The 23,903-nt window shown below is 44.7% G+C and overlaps 1 protein-coding gene across 1 annotated transcript in view; it reads left to right on the top strand.

Annotated features, from left to right (window-relative positions):
• LOC126184384 (axoneme-associated protein mst101(2)-like) overlaps positions 1-23,152 on the top strand; it is a 35,640-nt gene extending 12,488 nt beyond the window's left edge. The window contains exon 3 of the mRNA XM_049926769.1: positions 22,382-23,152. Within this exon, the coding sequence (XP_049782726.1) occupies positions 22,382-23,152 (771 nt within the window). The remainder of the gene's footprint in view (positions 1-22,381) is intronic.
• Positions 23,153-23,903: the final 751 nt, after the last annotated feature.

The following is a 23,903-nucleotide window of genomic DNA, read 5'->3' on the forward strand; positions in this document are numbered from 1 at the left end:
TTAGCCCAGAAATCCGGAAAGTTTACAGGATGAGATCTACATCTACATCCATACTCCGCAAGCCACCTCACGGTGTGTGGCAGAGGGTACCTTGAGTACCTCTGTGGGTTCTCCCTTCTGTTCCAGTCTCTCGTTGTTCGTGGAAAGAAGGATTGTCGGTATGCCTCTGTGTGGGTTCTAATCTCTCTGATTTTATCCTCATGGTCTCTTTGCGAGATATACGTAGGAGGGAGCAATATACTGCTTGACTCCTCTGTGACGGTATGTTCTCGAAACTTCAACAAAAGCCCGTACCGAGCTACTGAGCGTCTCTCCTGCAGAGTCTTCCACTGGAGTTTATCATCTCCGTAACATTTTCGCGATTACTAAATGATCCTGTAACGAAGCTCACTGCTTTCCATTGGATCTTCTCTATCTCTTCTATGAACCCTATCTGGTACGGATCCCACACTGGTGAGCAATATTCAAGCAGTTGGCGAACAAGCGTACTGTAACCTACTTCCTTTGTTTCCGGATTGCATTTCCTTAGGATTCTTCCAATGAATCTCAGTCTGGCATCTGCTTTACCGACGATCAACTTTATATGATCATTCCATTTTAAATCACTCCTAATGCCTACTCCCAGATAATTCACGGAATTAACTGCTTCCAGTTGCTGACCTGCTATAATGTAGCTAAATGATAAAGGATCTTTCTTTCTATGTATTTGCAACACATTACACTTGTCTACATTGAGATTCAATTGCCATTCCCTGCACCATGCGTCAATTCGTTGCAGATCCTCCTGCATTTCAGTACAACTTTCCATTGTTATAACCTCTCGATATACTACAGAATCATCCACAAAAAGCCTCAGTGAACTTCCGATGTTATCTACAAGGTCATTTATGTATACCGTGAATAGCAACGGTCCTACGACACTCCCCTGGGGCACACCTGAAATCACTCTTACTTCGGAAGACTTCTCTCCATTGAGAATGACATGCTGCGTTCTGTTATCTAGGAACTCTTCAATCCAAATCACACAATTGGTCTGATAGTCCATATGCTCTTACTTTGTTCATTAAAAGACTGTGGGGAACTGTATCGAACGCCTTGCGGAAGTCAAGAAACACCTGTGAACCCGTGTCTATGGCCCTCTGAGTCTCGTGGACGAATAGCGCGAGCTGGGTTTCACACGATCGACTTTTTCGAAATCCATGCTGATTCCTACAGAGTAGATTTCTAGTCTCCAGAAAAGTCATTACACTCTAACATAAGTGTTCCAAAATTCTACAACTGATCGACGTTAGAGATATAGGTCTATAGTTCTGCACATCTGTTCGACGTCCCTTCTTGAAAACTGGGATGAACTGTGCCCTTTTCCAGTCTTTTAGAACGCTACGCTCTTCTAGAGACCTACGGTACACCGCTGCAAGAAGGGGTGCAAGTTCCTTCGCGTACTCTGTGCAAAATCGAACTGGTACCCCATCAGGTCCAGCGGCCTTTCCTCTTTTGAGCGATTTTAATTGTTTCTGTATCCTTCTGTCGTCTATTTCGATATCTACCATTTTGTCATCTGTGCGACAATCTAGAGAAGGAACTACAGTGCAGTCTTCCTCTGTGAAACAGCTTTGGAAAAAGACATTTAGTATTTCGGCCTTTAGTCTGTCATCCTCTGTTTCAGTACCATTTTGGTCACAGAGTGTCTGGACATTTTGTTTTGATCCACCTACCGCTTTGACATAAGACCAAAATTTCTTACGACTTTCTGCCAAGTCAGTACATAGAACTTTACTTTCGAATTCATTGAACGCCTCTCGCATAGCCCTCCTCACACTACATTTCGCTTCGCGTAATTTTTGTTGGTCTGGAGGCTTTGGCTATGTTTATGTTTGCTGCGAAGTTCCCTTTGCTTCCGCAGTAGTTTTCTAACTCGGTTGTAGTACCGCGGTGGCTCTTTTCCATCTCTTACGATCTTGCTTGGCACATACTCATCTAATGCATATTGTACGATGGTTTTGAACTTTGTCCACTGATCCTCAACACTATCTGTACTTGAAATAAACTTTTGTGTTGTGCCGTTAAGTACTATTAAATCTGCTTCTTATCACTTTTGCAAACAGAAAAATCTTCCTACCTTTTTTAATATTTATATTTACGGCTGAAATCATCGATGCAGTAACCGCTTTATGATTGCTGAGTCCCTGTTCTGCGTTAACTGTTTCAAATAGTTCGGGTCTGTTTGTCACCAGAAGGTCTAATATGTTATCGCCACGAGTCGGTTCTCTGTTTACCTGCTCAAGGTAGTTTTCAGATAATGCACTTAAAATTTCACTGGATTCTTTGTCCCCACCACCCGTTATAAACGTTTGAGTCTCCCAGTCTATATCCGGCAAATTAAAATCTCCACCCAGAACTATAACATGGTGGGGAATTCTACTCGAAATATTTTCCAAATTATCCTTCAGGTGCTCAGCCACAACAGCTGCTGAGCCAGGGGGCCTATAGACACATCCAATTACCACGTCTGAGCCTGCTTTAACCGTGACCTTCACCCAAATCATTTCACATTTCGGATCTCCGTCAATTTTCTTCGATACTATTGCACTTCTTATCGCTATAAACACGCCTCACCCTTCACTGTCCAGCCTGTCTCTGCGGTATACATTCCAATTTGAGTTCAGTATTTCATTACTGTTTACTTCTGGTTTCAGCCAACTTACTGTCCCTAGTACTATATGGGCGTTGTGACCGTTTATTAATGAGAGCAGTTCTGGGACCTTTCTATAGACGCTCCTGTAGTTTACTATTAGCACATTAATATTGTTATTCCCTGTTGCATTTTCCCTACTCCTACCTTGCCGCGTCTCAGGAGGCGTCTTGTCGGGCCTAGGAAGGAAATTCTCTAACCTAAAAAACCTCCATGTGCACTCCACACGTACTCCGCTATCCTTGTAGCCGCTTCTGGCGTGTAGTGCACGCCTGACCTATTCAGGGGGACCCTATATTTCTCCACCCGACAGCGGAGGTCGAGAAATTTGCACCCCAGATCTCCGCAGAATCGTCTGAGCCTCTGGTTTAAGCCTTCCACTCGGCTCCAAACCAGAGGACCGCGATCGGTTCTGGGAACGATACTACGAATAGTTAGCTCTGATTCCACCCCGCGAGCGAGGCTTTCCGCCTTCACAAATTCCGCCAACCGCCTGTACGAACTGAGGATGACCTCTGAACCCAGACGGCAGGAGTCATTGGTGCAGACATGAGCAACAATTTGCAGTCGGGTGCACCCAGTGCTCTCTATCGCTGCCGGCAGGGCCTCCTCCACATCTCAGATGAGACCCCCCGACAAGCAGACAGAGTGAACACTGGCCTTCTTCCCCGACCTTTCCGCCATTTCCCTAAGGGGCTCCATCACCCGCCTAACGTTGGAGCTCCCAGTAACTAATAAACCCCTCCCCCGTGTGCCTGCTCGGACCTTGCTGAAGGAGCAGCCACATGTCCACTCACAGGCAGAGCGGGTGATGCCGCACAGCCAGCCTCCACATTTACCCTCCGCCTCGTGCGCCGAGAACGGCGCTGAACTCGCCACTCCCCTTCGGGAAGATGTCTCGACAGCAGGGACAGGGGGTGAAGCATGTAACACCTGGGGTGTACCATGGGACGCACCAGACTCCCCACTGCCGCTACACTCCGAGGCAGCAGCCTGAGGACGGCTACTTCCAGCAGTCTGTCTGCAAACATCGTGCTGAACAATCAGTGATCCTGGATATAACCCATGAGAACCTCCCTTTGCACAGTTTGCACACACATTCATTGTGCATAAACAGTGATCGATTGAAGACCGCGACGAACAAGTTGCTGACCAAAATATCCCAGACGTGTCGTATAGTTGACATGTCCAGCAGACGTGCAGGCCAACCATAAAGCGATACCTGTAGTTTTCCAATAAATGTTTGCACATTCCACCTCACAAATTGCCAAGGCATTGTTATGCTGAAATATGACATGTGGAGGTGCCTTAAGGAGAGAGAATACCTCGAGCCCTTAAACCTATCTGACGAAGTGGCAGCAGTTGATCTTCCCTGCAATACTTGTAATGTTGCTTCTAACATCATCCAGAACCATTACACTTATCTGGGAGACACCCAGGTTGGTATCTGTAGACTATTTCTCCAATAGAATGTGATGCGCTGTGTTCATCGGTCTCATAGCAGGCATGTCAAGATGTGCATCATGGACGTATTTCACTAGTACTGAGCTGAAATTGGTACTGTAGTAAACCGAAAGCTCTTCGAGAACAAACACTGAATTCACCAGGCCGCGTGGCTTCCCCGTCGGTGGTGCGCGTGCGCCCCCCCCCCCCCCCCCCTCTAGGGACCGATGACCTTAGCAGTTTGGTCCCGTAGGGACTTACCACAATTTTCCAAATCTTCACTGCGTTATTTCTGTTCATAGCTCTTACAGTGTTACGTATGGAGAACTCGAGTTTGGTGTCCCAAGATCGGTGTTCTCGGAATCCCTACTGACTGCACGGGGAAATAAGTTATTTCACGTGTGTCATCTTAAAACATTTGTGACACGCCATGCTGGACAAATGATTCGTGTGATACAACTGTGTGCTGTACGTGACTGCACCACCAGCTGCTGGTATTCCTAGCATCAGCTTCTACTTCAGGGAAGCCATCGGTCCCGCTAACAAGTAAGTCCTACACTCTTTCTTCACGCCGAAGGAGGTGCCTCAGTTGTTAGCACATTGGATTCACATTCTAGAGTACGACGGTTTAAATTCCTGTCTGGGTATCCGGACCTTCATTTTCGCGGACCCCTAAAATCGCATTACAAATAATGGGATGATTCCTTTTAAGGAGAATACGTTCAATTCCTTTCCCCATTCTTCCCCTCTTCGGAATTCGAGCTCCATTTCTGGTGACTTCGTCGTCGGTGGCAAGTTAAATTTATCGTTTTTGGTCAAATTTTTACGTGGAGAGAAAACAATTACATAATGGATTTTGGTCCGAACTTTCATATCCAAACGGAGAATGGGAAATGTACAAATAGAGGATCAACTGAAAGTAATCAGGTTAATTAAGGAAAACTTAGTGATTTGCGGAAAAATTGAAATATTTCACGAACCCCTGCTGCTAGTTAGGCAAATAAAATGTGAAAAAATACCTAATCACTGCATAAATTTAAAATTCTCTAGTTTCCGTTGCTCTACATAATAATAATAATAATAATAATAATAATAATAATAATAATAATAATACACAAAGCAATCACTCATATAAATACATCGGACTACACCACTGAAATTTCATAACCACTTCTACAACCCTGTAGATCACATAACATCAACACATACGAAGAAAGTAAATTGGAAGAAGAAAACACTACATGGCAAGCACCCGTATCATCTAACACAGCCACACATCGATCAAGACGCATCCAACACATGGCTAAGAAAAGGCAATATATACAGTGAGACGGAAGGATTCATGATTGCAATACAGGATCAAACAAACACCAGATATTACAGAAAGCATATTATTAAAGATCCCAATACCACAACAGATAAATGCAGACTTTGCAAACAACAAACAGAAACAGTAGATCACATCACAAGCGGGTGTACAGTACTAGCAAATACAGAATACCCCAGAAGACATGACAATGTAGCAAAAATAATACATCAACAGCTTGCCTTAGAACATAAACTTATAAAACAACACATTCCCACATACAAGTATGCACCACAAAATGTACTGGAGAATGATGAATACAAATTATACTGGAACAAAACCATTATAACATAAAACAACACCACGTAACAAACGTGACATCATACTCACCAATAAAAAGAAGAAATTAACACAACTAATCGAAACATCCATACCCAATACAACAAATATACAAAAGAAATCAGGAGAAAAAATTGAAAAATACATCCAACTGGCTGAGGAATTCAAGAACATGTGGCATCAGGATAAAGTTGACATTATACCAATTATACTATCAACTACAGGAGTCATACCACACAATACCCACCAGTACATCAATGCAATACAGCTACATCCAAACTTATATATACAACTACAGAAATCCGCAATTATTGATACATGTTCAATCACCCGAAAGTTCCTAAATGCAATATAACATATACCGTACAGATAAAAGGAAGTCACGCTTGATCAAGGTCCGCGTCACTTTCCATTTTTGACCAGACATGACGCCTGAGGAAAGAAAGAAAAGAAAGAAAGAAAAGAAAGAAAGAAAGAAAGAAAGAAAAATAATACTATTTTATATTTTAAAATTCATGCTGTCTCAGAAAACAGAAGCAGCTCTGGAAAAAAGGGCCAAATGTTTTGTGAAATGATTTTTCTAAAAGTTCGGAATAAAACAGATTACATAAACATCTGGCACACCTTTGAATGGTGCTGGAGATGTACAGCTTATGTGCCGATTAAGAAAATTAAGTTCAATGTTTAGCTTAGAATCAGGGAAATTTTAGAATCCAAGAATTTTGAAGAGTACTAGGAGCTTCAAATGTTTCTCTAATGTGTTTTATTTCTTACTTTTAGGCAAATCGTTTTACAAAATATTTGACCGTATTTTTCAAATTTTTTCCTCAGCATACTTCAAAGATTTTATTCATTGAGACACTGAAGTTTGCCATTTGCAGAATACTTAAGCCTTCAGTGTAACTCATCAAATAAGCTTTTTCCTTCTCCTCCCCACTAGTCTGGTAGAGACGCATGGCATGCGTTCATCAGGAGTTGCCCTCTCAGTATCTTTCCAAAGTCGCTAGCGCACAGCTATGTACTTGAAGTCCGGGAGCCAAAGCACACAACAACTTTTTATTCCATTTCGTGTCGTCCAGAAGACACTAAGTCAAATTAGTATCGATATGTTGATGTTAACTGTGATTTGGTCGTTTTGCCCTTGAAATATACTTTTATCACTATCTTATACTTTTTACTGCAATTCCTCCACGGTAATATAACTTTTTGGCTGTCATTGTTTACTAGGTTCCGGTGGCTGGTTCACAGAGAGAAATCGATTAAATGAAGTCCCACTGTGCCCTTTGAAGCCATAGAACTATCGGAGAAGACAAAGATATCTAATCGAGTTCCAGCTGCTAATCAGTTGTAATTTGTCACGAAGAGTGTCTCACAGATACTCCACCGATGAGTAGAACCTTCCATGAGAAATTTGCCACTTATTAGTTTTTTTAAACTTTGACTGCTGCACGTTACAGATTTGCTCAGTATTCTGTATCTTTTCCGAATGCTAAAGCGATAATCATCGTGTAGTTACTTTCATTTGATGAAAAAGTTTTGTTCGCGAAATCGCTACTCTTACTGTTCCTTGTCTGTGAAAAGAAATCGTCTCCACGCTTCTATTGCTGCAATTCAGTTTTCCTCTTTTGCCCTTTACCACAGTTTCCTGCATTTCGGCTTTCCTGCAAACTGTTATGGAGGAAATGCTGGTTACTGATACATTTGCAACTTATTTCCAGTTAAAATGGTGTTCCTTAGTACTTCAGAGCTGCACTGTGTACTATCCTTCTCGCGGCTTTTATTGCTGTTTCGCAGGAAATCGTTTGCGTTATTTTTCGATAATCATCTTGTAATATGAAACACCGCGAATCCGTTTAGGCAATTCTGATTTACCCCTGAGGCGCCAATTTATTGACATTAAAAGCTCTCTACCCATGGAGATATTTCTTCATTGGTCTCTTAACCGGATTATCTAAATTTTCTTTAATATTCAACAGCTTTGTAGTGGCAAACAGCCCTAACTTTCGCACCAGTGACAATGGCTCATTAACATCATAGCCGTGAGAGTTGGTCTGTGAAGTGTCATTCTCTAGCTGCTTGTGTAACTTTAACCACTACCCACGCCTTGAGGCAGCTGTAATATACGGAATGGATATACAGAGTGTAAAGAGGACTACGTATGCAAAATTTTATAGTGTTTATCTCCTCGGAACACTTTCTGACAGATGTCACAGGTCCACGGTTCGCGCGCTAGAGGTCACTAGTGATGTTCGGAAACGGTGTTGAAGTTGCCGTGTCATGAATTTTGTTTTAGAGATGTTACTGAATATATACGTTAACATTAATGTTAACTTGCGTGCTAATTATTACCTAACACGACCTGATAGGGCTGTATCTCCTGCCTAGCATGTTCGGCGGGGTAAATTACCGCATCTTTCTACGTGAAGTACTACCAAAATGTTTGATAACGTCCCGCTATTAATCGGACAATTTCGATTTCACCACGGCGGGGCTCCAGCACCCTTTACCGTTGATATCAGAACATTACGACAATGTCTTCCCCAAATGTTTCATTTGGGAGGACTGAGCCATTACCGTGGCCACCACGTTCTGCCAAAATCAATCCTATGGATTTCTTTCTGTGGAGGACATGAAGAGTGTGCACGAGAGACAGATAGCCACTCCAGAAGAGCTGATAGCCAGTGTGGCTGAAGCTGCAGCCATTGTTCGTGAAATACCTGTTTGAGTGTGTGAGAGGACATTAATCAAGCAGATTAGTCTGCAATGAGTAGCTGCAGTGTTACTTTGTGGTGATTTATTAGACACGTCCTGCCTCTGGGGAAATGCCAGGTGAAGATTTTATTACAGAATTAAGTCAACTCAATATTGTATTCTGTTAAACAAATAACATGCCTACAGCATTAGAAAGCCCCAAGTAGCATTTTTCTTTTTTGTTCCTTTCGCCTCACTAACATGCTAAGGCAGCTGCAATTGCGACGGAATCCTGAAACACAGTATTGTTAAATAAACAACGGAAACAAGACAGATGATTAACTTATTTTAAAAAAGCCCGTTCACAATATGAAAATAACTGTGCAATTTCTTCATTTATGTTGTTGTAAACCCACACTAATTCTCATATCACCAGATATTGATGCCCTTAAAAATTACATTATTGCACTGAAACAACTATAGTTGTTTATAAATAGCGGTGGATAAAGTTTAGCATATTAACCACAGGTGTGGAATGAATGTACAAAACTAACCAAGCTTATGATAATCCTATGTGGACCTTGTTTTGCAAGACAATCCTCTGACGTAGTGAAGCACACGATCCACACTTCGCAGTCTCAACAGCGTGACATGGGCGATTAAGTGCCAGTCCAAGGCTTTGGCGAGGATTCTAGGACGTGAGACATGTTAGTCACATGCCAGTACAAGGTCGACTAAGAGTACCCACTTCAAATGACCGATAACCGACCTTATCTGTAGGATGAAATACAACTATATCTGCAACACAGTTGTCTGCGGAGTTTACACACGCTTCCGGACTGTTTCCCGACATACAGTGTTTAAGAGGCAATTGGCCCGTATGCCAGCCGTCCGTGAATGTGTACCCCATTCATGTTAATATAGAAACCGGCCCGTTTATTGTTGAGGAATACAGGGAACGAAAGGCTATTTACAGTTTGTACAGAAACCAGATGGCAGTTATAAGAGTCGAGGGGCATGAAAGGGAAGCAGTGGTTGGGAAAGGAGTAAGACAGGGTTGTAGCCTCTCCCCGATGTTATTTAATCTGTATATTGAGCAAGCAGTAAAGGAAACAAAAGAAAAATTCGGAGTAGGTATTAAAATTCATGGAGAAGAAGTAAAAGCTTTGAGGTTCGCCGATGACATTGTAATTCTGTCAGAGACAGCAAAGGACTTGGAAGAGCAGTTGAATGGAATGGACAGTGTCTTGAAAGGAGGATATAAGATGAACATCAACAAAAGCAAAACGACGATAATGGAATGTAGTCAAATTAAGTCGGGTGATGCTGAGGGAATTAGATTAGGAAATGAGACACTTAAAGTAGTAAAGGAGTTTTGCTATTTGGGGAGTAAAATAACCGATGATGGTCGAAGTAGAGAGGATATAAAATGTAGACTGGCAATGGCAAGAAAAGCGTTTCTCCAGAAGAGGAATTTGTTAACATCGAGTATAGATTTAAGTGTCAGGAAGTCGTTTCTGAAAGTATTTGTATGGAGTGTAGCCATGTATGGAAGTGAAACATGGACGATAACTAGTTTGGACAAGAAGAGAATAGAAGCTTTCGAAATGTGGTGCTACAGAAGAATGCTGAAGATAAGGTGGGTAGATCACGTAACTAATGAGGAGGTATTGAATAGGATTGGGGAGAAGAGAAGTTTGTGGCACAACTTGACTAGAAGAAGGGATCGGTTGGTAGGACATGTTTTGAGGCATCAAGGGATCACAAATTTAGCATTGGAGGGCAGTGTGGAGGGTAAAAATCGTAGAGGGAGACCAAGAGATGAATACACTAAGCAGATTCAGAAGGATGTAGGTTGCAGTAGATACTGGGAGATGAAGAAGCTTGCACAGGATAGAGTAGCATGGAGAGCTGCATCAAACCAGTCTCAGGACTGAAGACCACAACAACAACAACAACAACATTGAGACGGTCATGAATATACTCTTTGCAGAATAAACCCTCTTCAGGTAGCAGAATGATGTTTGTGGCACATTCCTCCTGAATGAAAGTTTCAATTCTTACAATCACAGCATTATCTTTGTGAGATACCAGTGGATGGGGAGGCGGCATGTGAGATGGACGTATAGAACTTCAGACCACTTGTAGAGACGAGGTTGGCCCACAGTTCGTATTCAAGAACACTAATATTCGTCAAGACAACAACAGTGGCTCCATACAGCAGCCATAGTATACAGCTAGTGCGAAGATTTTAATTTTCTTAGTTCTTTGCCTGCTTCTATGAGAAAGCAAACAGCTGATCTAAGTTCTTTAGTGCTTCCTAATGACTTATTTCCGTCATGTGTGTATTCAGTACATCTAGACCGATTGTTCTCTGGGATCAGTTGTAGCGAGAGTATTTGCTCGTTACTTTCATATTTCGACTGATTTACTTGCATGTGCTTACAGCACCTAAGGCCGTCTGTAAAGATTACGCTGGATCTCAACAATCTTGGGCCGTAAGCCACTTTTAATGCCCAACAAATGCAAGCGTCAGATCTTCCGGCAGTTTTTTAGATTATCTTAATTCTCTCGCATGCTTTGTTTTATCTGATCGTGAAAAATGTCTAAGGATTGTGTTTGCATGTGGGTACAGAAATAATTGGTAGTTGTCGATACAAATGTAAGATGTGTCCGCGACATTCGACATGCTTCAAACTTCTGCTACAGATTGTGACGTCGGGGAAGTGCTTGGTATTATGGCCGTGACTCCTCTGTAGGCCCACTAAGCCATTCGTTTAGATGTAGTTCACCATAGGTTAACTTTCAGCTATGCAAAGGTAGCCTTTCCCTGCCGATTATAAAATGAAAATGTATAACTTAATGTAAGTGCAGAAGTGTTCAGGGCAAGATTTTTGATTTACTCGAATTTATTAATCGCAGAAACGCGGTAGAAGTATTTAGAACAGAAATTTGTCAGGGTCTGCGTTAAAAATAAGGACACGAAAATTTGTAGTCAAAAACTCGCTGGCGATATCAGAGAGTGAATGGTTCAAATGGCTGTAAGCACTATAGGACTAAACATCTGAGGTCATCAGTCCCCTAGACGTAGAACTACTTAAACCTAACTAACATAAGGGCATCACACACATCCATGCCCGAGGAACAATTTGGACCTGTGACAAAGTTCCGAGCTGAAGCGCCTACATATACGTGATTATTCTGCTATTCACAATGAAGTGCCTGGCAGAGGGTTCAATGAACCACCTTCAAGCTGTCTCTCTACCGTTCCACTCTCCAACGGCACGCGGGAAAAACGAGCACCTAAATATTTCTGTGCGAGCCCTGATTTCTCTTATTTTATCGTGATAATCATTTCTCCCTATGTAGGTGGGTGCCAATAGAATGTTTTCGCAATCGGAGGAGAAAACTGGTGATTGAAATTTCATAAGAAGATCCCGTCGCAACGAAAAACGCCTTTGTTTTACTGATTGCCACTCCAATTCACGTATCATGTCTGTGACACTATCTCCCCTATTTCGCGATAATACAAAATGAGCTGCCCTTCTTTATACTTTTTCGATGTCATCCGTCAGTCCCACCTGTTGCGGATCCCACACAGCACAGCAATACTCCAGAATAGGGCGGACAAGCGTGGTGTAAGCAGTCTCTTTAGTAGACCTGCTGCACCTTCCAAGTGTTCTGCCAATGAATCGCAGTCTTTGGTTTGCACTACCCACAATATTATCTATGTGATCGTTCCAATTTAGATTATCACAACGGCCGGCTCAGAGGGTGAACACAAGCTCTACGTGAAGAACGATATAAAAAGAAATCTGTCATATACTTTTCCTTAAGTAATTTAGGAAAATTACAGGTAATCCAAATCTGAATGGCCTGATGGGACTTTGAACACTCCAAATGAGAATCTAAAGCTTTAATTACTGCACAACTTCGTTTGGTGATTCACGTGAACTGGCTGCTGCTATGCGACGTCTAAATCAGTAATAACTGATAGAACACTTCAGAACAATGTATTGGGGACAAATTCCCCGGTCACACTATGATAGAGGGACTTCAATTTGCCAGCTGTAAACTAGGAAATATTTGCTTCTATGCTTACGAGAAATGATATCCGAGACGCTTTCATTTGGTAGCGAAAAGTATTAGTTTGAAGGTACCAAACAGATGAATTTTTTTATTGAGTCAACACAGCGAGGAAACAGAACACAAGGATCTTCAGCTCTAACGATCACTATAGGTGAAAGGGAAGTCAAGAAATTAGGAACATATTTCAGCTGAACCAGTGCGACAAGAAAATGATTAGTCAACCCCAACAACCGGCAGCAAACATCTGAAAGTATCATATGCCACGTGATGTATAAATTTGTGGCGTGGAAAATGATACAAGGTGAAGTTCAATCATGGCTCAATAACTATGTTAGACAGTTACTACGAAGGCTCAGAAAGCTTCTTGACAGATTCTAAGCCAAATAGTTTGCAACAAAAGACGAACGAAGCCAAAACAAGTTCAAAAACAGCCACAAAAGAATGTTTCATTCAGTTCGGAAATAAGATGCAGAGTTCTCAAAATGCTTGGGAAATTTTGGGTGTGTGTTAAATCAGTCAATTTATCAACGTTATCTAACAGATTTTCTTTCATTATGATAGCGTCGAAATAAAAAACGATATATGAAGACTGAAGTACTAAATTCTCTCTGTACAAATTGTTTTACTGATGAAGGTTGCAACACAGTTTCTACTTTCCATTGTGGAACGGATGTGAACATGACAATTTCTCGTCCAGATTGTGGATCATCATAGTGACAATTCCCCAACTTTTGTAATAGCTTAAAAGAAAATCTCCGCACCAGTTGCACTTTTTATTTAAAACCACGACCGGTTTCGTTTCCCAGTGACCCAGTGGTATGTGTCAGAGGGCATACGACGACGGTTGATAGTCGCACTGTACCCTTTCGGCTCGATAAAAATAACAGTGCATCTGGTGCGGACATTTTCTTTTAAACATATAGTGTTAATACGGCACTGTACACAGTACGTTAGCTGTAAACAGCAATGACTATATGGCGTTACAAAACTGTCAGTCTTATCAACATCCCTGTTAAGTAATTTTGTCATTACCGGTTTTTTATTTAACGGTAGAAAAAGAGTGCGGACATGTGAATATAAAATGTGACAGTGGTAAGAAGAAATCAAATCTTCATAAATTTACTTCTCTGGGAAAGAGCTAGAAATAATAGGTTAAAGTTGGCAGGTATATATAGGGACTTCAGAATGTAGTCACATCTCGTCCCAGGCTAAGAGCATTGTGCAACAAGAGTGACGCATTTTCAGACGAGAACACACATTCCAGATGTCCTGTAGACACAGTTCCGTTGCAGTACGGATAACAAATTGTATCATAGTGTGTGAGTGAAACGGCGCGACAGCTGGAGACATACTACTAAGGACGCAGGACAGTATAATTCCTGGCGGTGAAATTTCTAAATTGCACGTTGATTCACGGCGAATTCTGGTGTTGTATGAACTAAAAGCAATGTAGCGTCCATCCTTACTGAAATTGAGTCAAGAATTTGACCAAGGCTGCACAGACCTGGATGGTCACGATACGCCATACTGTCCAGATCTTCCATCACGTAATTTCCATCTTTTCGGCAAGCTGAAGGAACATCTGGGGAAAGATTTTCAAACGATAAGGATGTTCAGAAAGCGGTTCTAGAATGGCTCTGTGACCAAAGAGCAGATTTCTGTTGTCGAGGAAGTGGACGATTCGTAGAACGTTCCGACAGTTACTTACAGAGACTACGTACCCTGTCATATAATATGTAAATAACGTTTCGAAGTCCTCTTGTAAAAGAAAAAGATCAGTAAATAGGGATACGGAAAGGCGAGGTAGTGCTGCTAACGTGATACTAACACTAGTCCGCTGTTGCACAGAAGGTAACTGATAAAACTTGTTTTCTTCTGAATCCAGTGTGGTTTGGAACACACACAGGTTACTGGGTAGTTCGTTCTAGAGTCGTATGACTCAAGTGCAGGAGCAGGTGGAGAATTATTTAAGGTAGTGGTTAGGTACAGCAAAATTGCTCATTTCCTAAAATTTTAATTTTCATTTTGGCAAGGCTGTTCTTCCCCTTAAGATCATCATTGAAGATAGACCGAAATCCTATTAATTTTCGATGGGATATCTGCTTGGTATCATGGAGCATAAGAGAACCTCACCCTCAAAAATATTCCCTGATCAACTTTCAGCGTTATATGTGGATGCTGTGACTTTTTTTGTGCCAATCTTGATATTCAACGAGCGCCATCATTCACACACTATACTGCAGGAGCAATTTATCATAGATTAAGTGTAGTAAGATAGGTGCATGGAAACGTCTTCATGATTATGAGTTCAGAAACACAAACGAAAGAGTCAGCTGACTCGTAGAATAGAGATAAAAACCACCGACGATGCTCAAAGTAACAAGGTGAAACAAGACTAGTTAAAAACAGTAATTCGTTTGGAAAAGGCAAATAATAGTTATTGTCAACAAGGCGAACAGCATTTAAGAGTATTTCATTCGCCTTAGTCATTTCAGATTATATCAGTCCAGTGTCTTACATTTCATACATTCCAATGTGAGGAAACCTGGCTCTGTAGGACGGCCTGTGCAACGGAGCATCACCATTGAAAGACGAAGGCGTAGCACATGTGCAGCCATCTGCAAATCATCGCTCATGTCAACACGAGAGACTCCTACTGCCTGGGATCAGAGGCCATTCTCGGTTTCTTTAGACGGATGACTTGATGAAGACAGCCAGCATCACACTGTAGATGAAAGCACAACTCGTGATTTAGAGTATAGTATGCAGAATTACTCAGGGTCCTATTTTTTGGAGCCCAGTGGGCGATTGAAACCAGTAGCTCAGAAAATTATTCGACCATCTCTGATGGTGATAGATTAGAAGACCCGGTTCATGGGTTCAGTTAGTTGCATGCCGTACTCAGAGGTTAAGAGAGAATCCACAGTAAAGCAGACGGGAATAGTCCATATTTTCAGGTAGAAAGACAAAATGCTAATACGCATAAGTTAATAGGGGCACCCATCGTAAGGTCCCACAAGCAGTTTTACTTATTAAAGGTAATTATGACGAAATAGTACTAGGAACGCAGTGACTGATTAGAGCAAAATCATAGAATGCTCAAGACATAGCACTCATTCAGGAATAGTGAATGACAGACCTCTCTAATGTGAGTTTGCCATGGTTTCCTTAATTCCGGTGAGTGCATGGATGGTTCTTCTGAAGTGGCCTGTCTTTGTTTAGCTGAGATAAATCTTAGTCTCTAAATTTATCTCGACGTGGCATGTCGTTCGTTCTTTCGTACGTCATTAAGCTGACACTTATTTGAGAGCTTTGACTTTTCGGAGATGGCGCAATTACCTCTGACAAATCATTATTATAAAAAATGCAGATATCGAATCAGATCTTGATAAGCTCTATCTCGTGCAAGGATTCGTAACATGTTCTTAATTTAGATAAATGTACCACAGTGTACTTATTAAACGTAAAAGGTAAAAATGTGAGCCGTCGACTCCTGTTCAAGTACAACCTTATTTCTGCTCTGAGTGCAGCGAGAGAGGTAGGGAGGGGGGTGATGTGGAAGGATGGTGGATGGTGGCATGGCGTGAGGGAGAGGAAGATTAATGTTTAGTACCTTGACGATGACGAGGGCATCTGAGACTAGCTTAGGTCGGAAATGTGAGATTAAGCATATCAGCCGTGTCTTTTTCAATGGAATTATCCCGAAATGTGCCTTAAACGATTCCGATAAGTTAGTTTAGTTTGTTAGTTGCATGTTCCATAGATCAACTGAACGATTCTCTTATTGAAATGATGTGGAACAAGTCAGTTTATAGGACATGTACAAAGGTTTAGTGTTGACATTAATGAACACATTTTCTATTCTCATTTATATAATCACAATTAAAAGATAGCTAGCTTTTTTTATACAGGCTACCAGTTTCGAATGTTTAGGTGAAATGATTTTAGGTTAGATTTAAAACTTGCCTTGTTACTTAAACGTTTATTACTATTGAGTAACTGATTAAAAAATGTTTACTTCCTCTGAGTCACTAACAGTTTTTTTTTGTGGTTTTAGGGCGCACAACATCAATGGTCATTAGCGCCCTGACGACGTTAAGAATGCACCGCGAGGCACAAGTTTAAAACAACAACTAAAAGGGAAAACACAATAAGACAGACTGACAGGCTAGGATTAAAAAACAGCATCATCAAATGTCCTTAGTGAGGTTTGTCAAATTGATAAAATGAAGAACACGAGCAGCCGCTCGTGGGTCATCCGCTAAAACGGCATCTGAAGTACATGGCAGGTTAAGATCGAGACGCAGCGCGTTACAATCCGGGCAGGACATTAAAATGTGGCGGACCGTCAGCAATTGCCCACATGGGCAGAACGGCGCCGGCGCAGCCGTCAGCAGATGGCGATGGCTGAACCGGCAGTGTCCAATTCTTAAACGGGCCAAAACTACCTCCTCCCGCCGAGAAGGGCGTGAGGAGGACGTCCAAGCCACGGGAAGAGGTTTCAAGGCCCGAAGCTTGTTGGCTGTAAGGGCAGCCCAATCGGCATGCCACAGCGATAAAATGCGCCGACAAATAACCCTGCTAAAATCTGACGAAGGGACACAACAAGAAGCTGTCCGAGGCTGGAGGACCGCAGCCTTGGCCGCGGCATCTGCAGCTTCGTTCCCAGGGATACCGACATGGCCAGGGACCCACATAAAGCTAACCGGAGAACCGACGTCCACCAGCTGCCGAAGAGAGCGTTGGATCCGGTTCACGAAAGGGTGAACCGGATACGGATCACTGAGGGTCTGGATGGCGCTCAGGGAATCGGTGCAGATGACATAAGCAGAATGTCGGTGGCGGCAGATGTAAAGAACAGCCTGGTAGAGGGCAAAGAGCTCAGCTGTGAAGACCGAACAATGGCCATGGAGCCGGTATTTGAAACTTTGTGCCCCGACAATAAAAGAACACCCGACCCCGTCATTGGTCTTAGACCCATCTGTATAAATGAAAGTCATATTGATGAACTTCGAACGAAGTTCCACAAAACGGGAGTGGTAGACCGAACCGGGGGTAACCTCTTTTGGGAGCGAGCTGAGGTCAAGGTGAACGCGGACCGGAGCCTGGAGCCAAGGTGGCGTGTGGCTCTCGCCCACTCGAAAGGTTGCAGGGAGTGAAAAATTAAGGTGTTGAAGGAGGCGACGAAAGCGAACTCCAGGGGGTAGCAGGGCAGAGACATACAACCCGTATTGACGGTCGAGAGAGTCGTCAAAAAAGGAACGATAAGACGGATGGTCGGGCATTGACAGTAGCCGACAGGCATACCGACAAAGCAGTACATCGCGCCGGTAGGTGAGCGGCAATTCGCCAGCGTCAGCATGAAGACTCTCTACGGGACTAGTATAAAATGCTCCGATCGCAAGTCGTAAACCCCGATGTTGTATGGAGTTGAGGCGGCGTAAGATGGATGGCCGTGCAGAGGAGTATACGAAGCTCCCATAATCCAGCTTGGAGCGGACGATCGACCGATATAGACGAAGTAGGACGGTTCGATCCGCTCCCCACGACATACCACTGAGAACACGGAGGACATTTAAAGAACGGGTACAACGGGCGGCCAAATATGACACATGTGGAGACCAGCTAAGTTTCCTGTGAAATGTAAGGCCTAAAAATTTGGTTGTCTCCACGATTGGGAGAGCGACGGGACCGAGTCGTAAGGACGGTGGGAGAAACTCTTTGTAGCGCCAGAAGTTAATACAGACCGTCTTCTCGGCAGAAAAACGGAAGCCATTGGCGACACTCCAGGAGTAAAGACGGTCAAGAGAACGCTGAAGACAGCGCTCCAGGACACGTGTACACTGCGCGCTGCAATAGATGGTAAAATCGTCCACGAAAAGGGAGCCTGATACATCAGCTGGGAGGCAATCCATTCTTGGATTGATCGCGATGGCGAAGAGAGCGACGCTCAAAACTGAGCCCTGTGGCACCCCATTCTCCCGGCGAAAGGTGTCGGACAGGACAGAACCCACACGTACCCTGAACTGTCGATCCATTAAAAAAGAACGAATAAAAAGAGGGAGGCGACCGCGAAGGCCCCATGTATACATGGTGCGGAGAATGCCCGCCCTTCAACAGGTGTCGTAAGCCTTTTCCAAATCAAAGAACACAGCCGCGGTCGGGCGCTTCCGCAAGAAGTTATTCATAATGAAGGTCGACAAGGTAACCAGATGGTCAACAGCAGAGCGGCGCCTACGAAATCCACATTGTACATTGGTAAGTAGGCGTCGAGACTCGAGCAGCCAAACCAATCGAGAGTTAACCATTCGCTCCATCACTTTACAGACACAGCTGGTAAGCGAGATAGGTCGATAACTGGAAGGAAAGTGCTTGTCCTTTCCCGGCTTAGGAATCGGGACAACAATAGACTCGCGCCAGCATGCGGGAACAAGTCCCTCAATCCAGATGCGATTGTATGTACGAAGAAGAAAACCTTTACCCGCAGGAGAAAGGTTCTTCAGCATCTGAATATGAATAGAATCAGGCCCTGGAGCAGAGGACCGTGATCGGCCAAGTGCGTTTTCGAGTTCCCGCATGGTGAATGGGGCATTATAACTTTCACGATTCGAGGAGCGGAAGTTAGGTGGCCTAGCCTCCTCTGCCTGTTTGCGGGGGAGGAAGGCAGGGTGGTAATGAGCGGAGCTCGAAACCTCTGCGAAAAAGCGGCCGAAGGCATTGGAGACATCCTCAGGGGCCACAAGGACGTCATTCGCGACCGTCAAGCCAGAAACTGGTGAGTGGACCTTAGTGCCAGATAGCCGGCGCAGGCTACCCCAGACAACAGAAGAAGGAGTAAAACTGTTGAAGGTGCTTGTGAAAGCAGCCCAGCTGGCTTTCTTGCTTTCTTTAATAATACGACGACACTGAGCACGTAATCTTTTATAATTGATACAATTCGCCACTGTAGGGTGGCGTTTAAAGGTGCGTAAAGCACGTCGACGAGCACGTAAAGCGTCTCTACATGCTGCGGTCCACCAGGGGACCGGTACGCGACGTGGAGAAGAAGTAGGGTGAGGGATGGAATATTCAGCAGCAGCGAGAATGACTTCCGTGAGGTGTGCGACCTGACGATCGCAGCTTGTGAAGGTTTGATCCTGAAAGGTCGCCCTGGAAGAGAAGAGCCCCCAGTCTGCCTTGGAGATGGTCCAACTAGAGGAGCACAGAGGGGGGGGGGGGTATGCTGCAGGAGATGGATAACACACGGGAAGTGGTCGCTCGAATATGTATCAGAAAGGGCATACCACTCAAACCGGCGTGCAAGTTGGGGAGTACATATAGAGAGGTCTAAATGGGAATAGGTGTGAGATGTGTCCGAAAGGAAAGTAGGGGCGCCAGTATTGAGGCAGACAAGATTGAGCTGGTTGAAAAGGTCTGCTAACAAGGAGCCCCTCGGGCAGGATGCTGGAGAGCCCCAAAGGGGATGGTCGGCATTGAAGTCTCCAGTTAACAAAAATGGTGCAGGTAGCTGAGCAATAAGTTGCATCATGTCTGCCCTGGTAACGGCAGATGACGATGGAGTGTAAACGGTACAAATGGAAAATGTAGAAGTGGGGAGAGTAATGCAGATGGCAACTGCCTGCAGGCCGGTGTGCAACGTGATGGGATCGTAGTAAATATCATCCCGGACCAGCAACATAACCCCTCCTTGAGCTGGGATACCTACCACAGGGGGTAGGTCAAAACGCACAGAGGTGTAGTGTGTCAAGGCAATTTGATCGCATGGGCGTAGCTTCGTTTCCTGGAGGGCTACGACGAGCGGACGGTGCAAGCGGAGCAGCAACTTCAAGTCCTCTCGGTTGGAGCGAATGCTGCGAATATTCCAGTGAATAAGTGCCATCGTAAAGAAAGGAAGATGAAAGAAGGGGTCACCTCGAAGGCCGCTGAGGGCCTGGCTACGAGCGAGCACTACCGCCGCTATCAGTAGGCGAACAGTCATCGTCCATTGGGTCTATAGGTTCATCGGCCATCTTGGGAGGATGGCCGGGAGGGGGAGCTTCCTCCGCCGGTGAACGGCCAGATGTTCGGCTACCAGCGGTGCGGCCAGGCGAAACGGATGACGGCCTGGGGCGGCAACCGCTGGGTGGCGCAGGAGAAGAAATGCGCCGTGGCGGAGAAGGAGAACTGTGCTTCCTATGAGCCTTTTTGGAAGGACGTTGGGTGGAAGTACCGGTCGAAGGCTGGGAGGTCGAGGTACGTAGGAAGTCTGCACGGGATGGTTCCTTCTTGAAGGCCCGTGCATCGGACTTCTGGGTCTTCGTCTTAGCAGAAGCTGATGAAGGGGCTGGTGTCTGTGGGGTGATGGGAGGAAGAGGAGACGTCGACCGCGCGATCTTAGCACTGGCCGAACAGACGACCGTGGTGCTGAAGGTCAGATCGCATGTCTGGGTTGCCACCTCCCGGGTAGTCCAATTAGAGGCGAGGACAGTACTGTATTTCCCCGCTGGGAGCAGCGTGGGCTTCCTACTAGCCAATAGCTTGCGAGCAGCCGAGGTGGACACTTTCTCTTTGACCCGAATTTCTTGGATACAGCGTTCTTCCTTATAGACAGGACAGTCGCGGGAGGATGCGGCATGGTCACCCTGACAGTTCACACAACGAGGAGACGGAGGTGGACAGTCACCCTCATGGGCATCCCTGCCACAAGTGACACATTTAGCCGCATTGGAACGAGACTGTCGAGTGCGATTGAAACGCTGACACTGGTAGCAGCGCATAGGTGTCGGGACGTAGGGGCGAACAGAAATAACCTCGTAGCCCGCCTTGATGCGCGATGGCAGCTTAACACTATCGAATGTCAAGAAAAGTGTCCGGGTCAGTACAAGGTCATTGTTGACCTTTTTCATGACCCTATGGACAGCCGTCACGCCCTGCTCAGCGAGGAAAGATTGAATCTCCTCGTCAGTCAATCCGTCGAGGGAGCTAGTATAGACTACACCACGACACGAATTCAAAGTTCGGTGGGCCTCCACCCGGACAGGGAACGTGTACAGGAGTGTGGCCCGAAGCAGTTTTTGTGCCTGAAAGGCGCTCTCAGTTTCTAGTAATAAGGTACCGTTACGCAACCTGGTACAAGATTTGACAGATCCGGCTATGTCATCTACGCCCTTCTGGATAACGAAAGGGTTGACAGAGGAAAAATCCTTTCCGTCCTCTGATCGAGAAACGACGAGGAACTGTGGGGCAGGCGGTAGTACTTTTGTCACTGGTGGCTGGTCACGTTTCTGTTTTTGGGCAGAAGACGAGAGAGATGGAGTGGAATCCATTGCGGAGGAATCCCCCATGATTGCCAGCGTCTCCGATGGCGCGCTCCTTCCTTGTGGGGACCCTCTCAGAGGGCACTCCTGCCTTAGGTGAATGTTTACACCTCAGGTCATACCTCCCGAGAAACAGACGGAGGGACCAATCGGCATGGTCAGAAGGTATCAGCTCAGGCAATCACCCCTCCCCGGGCCTGGCCTTTACCAGGGGGTACGCGCGTGCCTTACATGTCTACCCAGGGCGGGGAATTACGCGTTACCCCGTCACCGGCTACGCGTGCGAACGCGTGGGTCGGCCTTCAGGCACGCACAGGGAGGAAGGAAGAAGAGGAAAAAGAAGAGAGAGAGGGAGAAAGAGGACAGACTGTCTCAAACGCCGAGGCGGAGACCAGAGAAGGCAAGGAGAAGAAGGCAACGAGAAGGCAAGGAAAAGGAGGCAACGAGAAGGCAAGGAAAAGGAGGCAACGAGAAGGCAAGGAAAAGGAGGCAACGAGAAGGCAAGGAAAAGGAGGCAACGAGAAGGCAAGGAAAAGGAGGCAACGAGAAGGCAAGGAAAAGGAGGCAACGAGAAGGCAAGGAAAAGGAGGCAACGAGAAGGCAAGGAAAAGGAGGCAACGAGAAGGCAAGGAAAAGGAGGCAACGAGAAGGCAAGGAAAAGGAGGCAACGAGAAGGCAAGGAAAAGGAGGCAACGAGAAGGCAAGGAAAAGGAGGCAACGAGAAGGCAAGGAAAAGGAGGCAACGAGAAGGCAAGGAAAAGGAGGCAACGAGAAGGCAAGGAAAAGGAGGCAACGAGAAGGCAAGGAAAAGGAGGCAACGAGAAGGCAAGGAAAAGGAGGCAACGAGAAGGCAAGGAAAAGGAGGCAACGAGAAGGCAAGGAAAAGGAGGCAACGAGAAGGCAAGGAAAAGGAGGCAACGAGAAGGCAAGGAAAAGGAGGCAACGAGAAGGCAAGGAAAAGGAGGCAACGAGAAGGCAAGGAAAAGGAGGCAACGAGAAGGCAAGGAAAAGAAGGCAACGAGAAGGCAAGGAAAAGAAGGCAACGAGAAGGCAAGGAAAAGAAGGCAACGAGAAGGCAAGGAAAAGAAGGCAACGAGAAGGCAAGGAAAAGAAGGCAACGAGAAGGCAAGGAAAAGAAGGCAACGAGAAGGCAAGGAAAAGAAGGCAACGAGAAGGCAAGGAAAAGAAGGCAACGAGAAGGCAAGGAAAAGAAGGCAACGAGAAGGCAAGGAAAAGAATGCAATGAGAAGGCAAGGAAAAGAAGGCAATGAGAAGGCAAGGAAAAGAAGGCAATGAGAAGTCAAGGAAAAGAAGGCAATGAGAAGTCAAGGAAAAGAAGGCAATGAGAAGTCAAGGAAAAGAAGGCAATGAGAAGGCAAGGAAAAGAAGGCAATGAGAAGGCAAGGAAAAGAAGGCAATGAGAAGGCAAGGAAAAGAAGTCAAGGAAAAGAGTAAGGAAGACAGTGAGGTGGAGAAGAACAAAGAAAGGAACCGACCAAAGGAAGGAAGAAACGAGAAGTGAAAAACCAGAAAGACCACAATTATAGGTCGTGGAATCGTCCGTCTCCGGACGCAGGCGCTAACTACCCCCGTGAGGGGGATGGACTCCTTTTAGTCGCCTCTTACGACAGGCAGGCATACCTCGGGCCTATTCTAATCCCCGGACCCGCAGGGGGGGACTAACAGCTTTATTAATAGTTTATAAAGGTCTTTTTATCTCTAGTGTTTTGTTTGCTGACATTAAAAAAAGGCAGTATAGTGATCAGGTGAGCTTATTTTATACTAAGTTCGTTACTTTATATCTCCTTCATTCTGGCAGTTGACTTCGTGACCAGAGATTTTGTATTTAAATGAAACGTAAAATCGCTTTACGTGGGGCCGTAGTAGGCCATATTCTGTCGTAGTAAACACTGCTTGATATTTAACAGCACTCATGGCAGGTAGTGATTAAAAGTTACATTTTACTGTAAGTTAATTAAACTGTAGTTAAGTGAGTGCTGAGTTCTTATTTTAAGCGGAAATAAATAACTTTTTATGTTACATCATA

This window comes from Schistocerca cancellata, chromosome 4 (genome assembly GCF_023864275.1).
Source record: "Schistocerca cancellata isolate TAMUIC-IGC-003103 chromosome 4, iqSchCanc2.1, whole genome shotgun sequence".
In the NCBI taxonomy this organism is placed as follows: Eukaryota; Metazoa; Arthropoda; class Insecta; order Orthoptera; family Acrididae; genus Schistocerca; species Schistocerca cancellata.